This window comes from Clupea harengus, chromosome 25 (assembly GCF_900700415.2).
Source record: "Clupea harengus chromosome 25, Ch_v2.0.2, whole genome shotgun sequence".
In the NCBI taxonomy this organism is placed as follows: Eukaryota; Metazoa; Chordata; class Actinopteri; order Clupeiformes; family Clupeidae; genus Clupea; species Clupea harengus.
The window spans coordinates 988,063-992,832 of NC_045176.1; the positions used below are offsets into that span (position 1 = coordinate 988,063).

Here is a 4,770-nt window from a genome sequence, read left to right on the forward strand (position 1 = left end):
CATTTGAAGAAGATTAAGTGAAGTTGGTGTTTTCGTTACGTATTCGTAATTCGTATTCGTAAACACGTTTCGAAATGGATGGCCTGTCATCTATGCAGACTCTTGAAGCACTCTCCTCCTTGTTGTCAACACGGGACGAAAACGACGATGACGAAGATCCCAAGGCACATAACTTAACCAACACAAAATATTACAGTAATGGTCTCAACTTTATACATACCCAGGTACCCTCAGCCAGCATTTAACGTTAACCCCCTGTCATCCCCACAGATTGTACAGGCGTCAGCTAAACTGGGTCCCGGCAATATAGGTCCTCCTGCCTCTTCAGTCAAACCGATCAAAGAAGGTAACATTTGGACGAAGCTCAACCTGGCCGATAGCTAACCACATTTCCCAAAATAATGCCAATTTACTGTTGAACACAAGCAGTAGGCCTGTGCTCATTTTCACATGGAGATTTCTCACTTCTACTCCAGCTGGAGTAACTAATGTTTGGTTACCTAAACAAAAAGCGACTGAGGTAAAAGCAAGCGTGTTCAACTAATAGAAACGGCTAGTAGCAAAGTTTTGTGAGTTAATTGAGAAACCCTGGTAGACGCTCTATGGTCTTCATCTCCGTGTGACTATTAATTAATGCTTTATGCAGTCTGTGCACCTATTTAGTTTAGGCGAGATGTACTTCCTAAACACAAACAAACACACACCATCCTGATATTGCTCACACCTGGGACAGGTGGATAAGTCAGTTCTTTTTTTTGTATTACAAACTAAATGACATTACTAATTTAAAGCACTTTGGTCAACGTGAGTTGTTTTTAAATGTGCTTTATAAATACATTTGATTTGACTTGACTAAGGCGTAGTGATGTAGTGTGTTGTGTCTGTAGCCACCTCCACGTATGACAAGCAGAACAGCAAAGCCATCTGGGACGAGGACGAGGTTCCTGAGGGGGCGCAGTTTGATGACCTCACCGATCCACGGCCTGAGCCTGAGTATGTCTGTGTCTGTTTAATAGTGGTTAGAGTATTTTCATATAGGTTTAACACTGATTGTAGTTAGAGTATGTTCATATATCACTGATGGTGGTTAGAGTTAATGTTCATATAGGTTAAACAGTGATTATAGTTAAGAGTATTTTCATATAGGTTTAACAGTGATTGCAGTTAGAGTATGTTCATACAGTATATCACTGATGGTGGTTAGAGTATGTTCATATAGGTTAAACAGTGATTGTAGTTCAACTATTTTCTTATATGTTAAGCTGCAATTGTAGCAAGAGTAAGTTAATATATTTTTAAATGCAATGTTAGTTAGCGTAAGTGCAGTACATGTTTAAAGGCAATGGGCCTCATTCTCGAACATTTTCTGAAGTTTCTTCTGAAATGTTTTCTTACGGACTTCGGAAAACCAACGTACGAAAAAGATCTCTGCCAGATTCATGAACGCCTGAAAATGTGTTCTTACGCAGCCGAAGTCTTCTCAACTGTGCTCCCCCGAATGAGGTTTCTTACATTGAACGCGCGTTCTCGTGCACCTGAATTTGCATACATACACGCCCCGACAGCTCCTTATAAGGGCACGCAACCGTAGTGACGTGTGCAGTCGGAATCGACCGAATCCACGCAAATGCAACTCGAAAGCGAGTCATGTCAAAGCGGAAAGCGAGCACCGGTCGAGTAAACGCAGATCTAACTTCACCGGTGCAGAGGTGGACGTACTGTTGCAGGATGTAGATGTGTCCATTCTATTCCACAATGGCTATATCAATGCGATTGAGTTAAGTGCTTATTTATTTATTCACTTACATTTGCAGTGTTCGTGTAGTCCTTTCATTTATTTTAGGACATCACCTCGTAGAATCATGACTATAAATGTGAAACGTAATTGTTAATGATACAAATATTCTCATATTTATTATTATTGTAATAAAGAGGATGTCTGTAGTGTTGATGTGAACGCAATCACCAACGATTTCTCACAAGTTCAGCCCTTAACACTTCTAACACGGAGCGGCCCCGTGGGCCATCTTGTGGTTTTTTGAGGAATCGCATTTAGGACAATTCTGGCTGATTTACGACTGCTATTTCGCGTTCTGAAATTCTTCTGAACTTCAGAACAAATCCCAGATGAGAAAACTTTCATGAATGCCAAATTTGTTCCTAAATCCACCGGAAGTGGAGTTCAGAAGAAATTCCTTCTTAAATTCTTCTTATCTTTGTTCGAGAATGAGGCCCAATGTTAGTTAGCGTCAGTAGTTTATGTTTAAAGGCGATGTTAGATAGCGTAAGTACAGTATATGTTTAGCTGTTAGTTAGTAGGGCCAATGATTATCCGCGATAACGGAAAACGGACGGAATTCGCGGAATGTACCCTTTGAAACGGAATTGCAACTTTCAAACGGAAACACCATTTTGTGCATCAAAATCGCCCAGATTCCCCTGTATTTTGTCCTGCAAGACTGTATTTATTTCAAATAAGCACAACAACGATTGCAAGGATGAACAAACATTGAACAAAATGAACAAAAAAAAAAACATTGAGAAAATGTCACGTCTGTGTTGAACTCCGCTCCGGCCACGCCCCCCTATTCAATGGTTGACGCTACAGTCACATTAATTCGCGCATCTTCCCAATCGCCTGCAAATAATGTTTTTTTAGTCTTCTGTTCTGTTGATGGCTGGCAAACAAACAATCTTAGAAGGTTTGGGTCACTTGTGGCACATATTATTTACTCATTTTAAGCTATCAATCTATCTCAAGGTGAACAAAATGAGCCGAAACGGGAAAAAAAAACGGAATTCACCAAATGTGAAACGCAAAACTCATTTTTTTTAAACGGAAATTGATTGGCCCTAAGTTAGCGTAAGTACAGTATATGTTTAGCTGTTAGTTAGCGTAAGTACAGTATGTGTTTAAAGGCAATGTTAGATAGCGTAAGTATAGTATATGTTTAAAGGCAATGTTAGATAGCGTAAGTATAGTATATGTTTAAAGGCAATGTTAGTTAGCGTAAGTATAGTATATGTTTAGCTGTTAGTTAGCGTAAGTACATGTTAAAATGCAATGTTAGATATTACCTCCGTTACAATAGCGTAAGTACAGTATATGTTTAGTGGTAATTATATACTGACATTTTATTCGTTCCCCTTCACCGACAGCAGTAGACAGGAATACATCATCTGTATATTATGCAGCACTTCTGATTGAGACTTTGTATATCTGCCTATTCGTGTTCATCTGTGTGTGTGTGTTTGTCTATCTGTGTGTGTGTGTGTGTGTGTGTGTGTGTGTGTGTGTGTGTGTGTGTGTGTGCGTGCGTGTGTCTATCTGTGTGTGTGTGTGTGTGTGTGTTTGTGTGTCTATCTGTGTGTGTGTGCGTCTATCTGTGTGTGTGTGTGCGTGTATGTCTGTGTGTCTATCTGTGTGTGTGTGTGTGTGTGTGTGTGTCTCTGTGTGTCTGTTTGTGTGTGTGTAGATATGAGATCATCCTGAAGCAGAGTGTTGGTACAGAGGACCTGTTTTTGGGCATGAGCCGTAAGGACCCCTCTTCTATGTGCTGTGAAGGCATGCTGGTAATGGAATGTGTGTGTGTGTGTGTCTATCTGTGTGTGTGTGTGTGTGTGTGTGTGTGTGTGTGTCAGGTGAGGGTGAAGCTGATGGTTTGTGTGTGTGTGTGTGTTTGTCAGGTTAGGGTGAAGCTGATGGTGTGTGTGTGTGTGTGTGTGACAGGTGAGGGTGAAGCTGATGGTGTGTGTGTGTGTGTGTGTGTGTGTCTGTGTGTGTCAGGTGAGGGTGAAGCTGATGGTGTCTGTGTTTGTGTGTGTGTGTGTGTGTGTGTGTGTGTGTGACAGGTGAGGGTGAAGCTGATGGTGTTTGTCAGGTGAGGGTGAAGCTGATGGTGTTTGTGTGTGTGTGTGTGTGTGTGTGTGTGTGTGTGTGTGTGTGTGTGTGTGTGTGTGTAAAACAGGTGAGGGTGAAGCTGCCCGGCACCAAAGCCAGTGAGGTGGTCCTGGACGTCAAAGAGACATTTCTGGACCTCCGGACGCCGACGCAGTAAGATCACAAACAAGCCAAAGATCTTCAGTCACACTACCACTAGTCATAGTCACCCATGGAGTCAGTCAGTCAGTCACACTACCACTGTGTGTGTGTGTGTGTGTGTGTGTGTGTGTGTGTGTGTGTGTGTGTGTGTGTGTGTGTGTGTGTGTGTGTCACACTACCACTAGTCATAGTCACCCATGCAGTCAGTCAGTCAGTCACACTACCACTGTGTGTGTGTGTGTGTGTGTGTGTGTGTGTGTGTGTGTGTGTCACACTACCACTAGTCATAGTCACCCATGCAGTCAGTCAACAGAATCTTAGACGTCACTATTAGTAACATCAGGAATCAACAAACATTTATTTTTTGTCTTTCTCCTTTTCTCTCTCCCCCTCCTCTCTTTTTCTTCTCTTGCTGTGCCTACTTGTGGTGTCCATCTTCCTTTTCTTTCTAAACTCCACCTGTCTCCACCTCTGTCTCTCCATCTCTATCCTCTGTCTCTGTCTCTCCATCTCTCTATCTCTCCCTCTCTGTCTCTCCCTCTCTATCGCTCCATCTCTGGCTCTCAATCTCTCCCTCTCTATCTCTCCATCTCTCCCTCTCTGTCTCCCCCTCTGTCTCTCCATCTCTCCATCTGTCTCTCCATCTCTGTCTCTCCATCTCTGTCTCTCCCTCTCCATCTCTCCCTCTCTATCTCCATCTCTGTCTCTCCATCTCTGGCTCTCTCTCT

At 42.5% G+C, this 4,770-nt stretch overlaps 1 protein-coding gene across 1 annotated transcript in view; it reads left to right on the forward strand.

The window, feature by feature from the left end:
• Positions 1 to 4,770, forward strand: part of dnaaf6 (dynein axonemal assembly factor 6) — a 5,262-nt gene continuing 492 nt past the window's right edge. Inside the window, exons 1-5 of the mRNA XM_031562972.2 lie at positions 1 to 164; positions 271 to 346; positions 888 to 993; positions 3,477 to 3,573; positions 3,969 to 4,054. Of these exons, the coding sequence (XP_031418832.1) occupies positions 75 to 164; positions 271 to 346; positions 888 to 993; positions 3,477 to 3,573; positions 3,969 to 4,054 (455 nt within the window). The 5' untranslated portion in view covers positions 1 to 74. The remainder of the gene's footprint in view (positions 165 to 270; positions 347 to 887; positions 994 to 3,476; positions 3,574 to 3,968; positions 4,055 to 4,770) is intronic.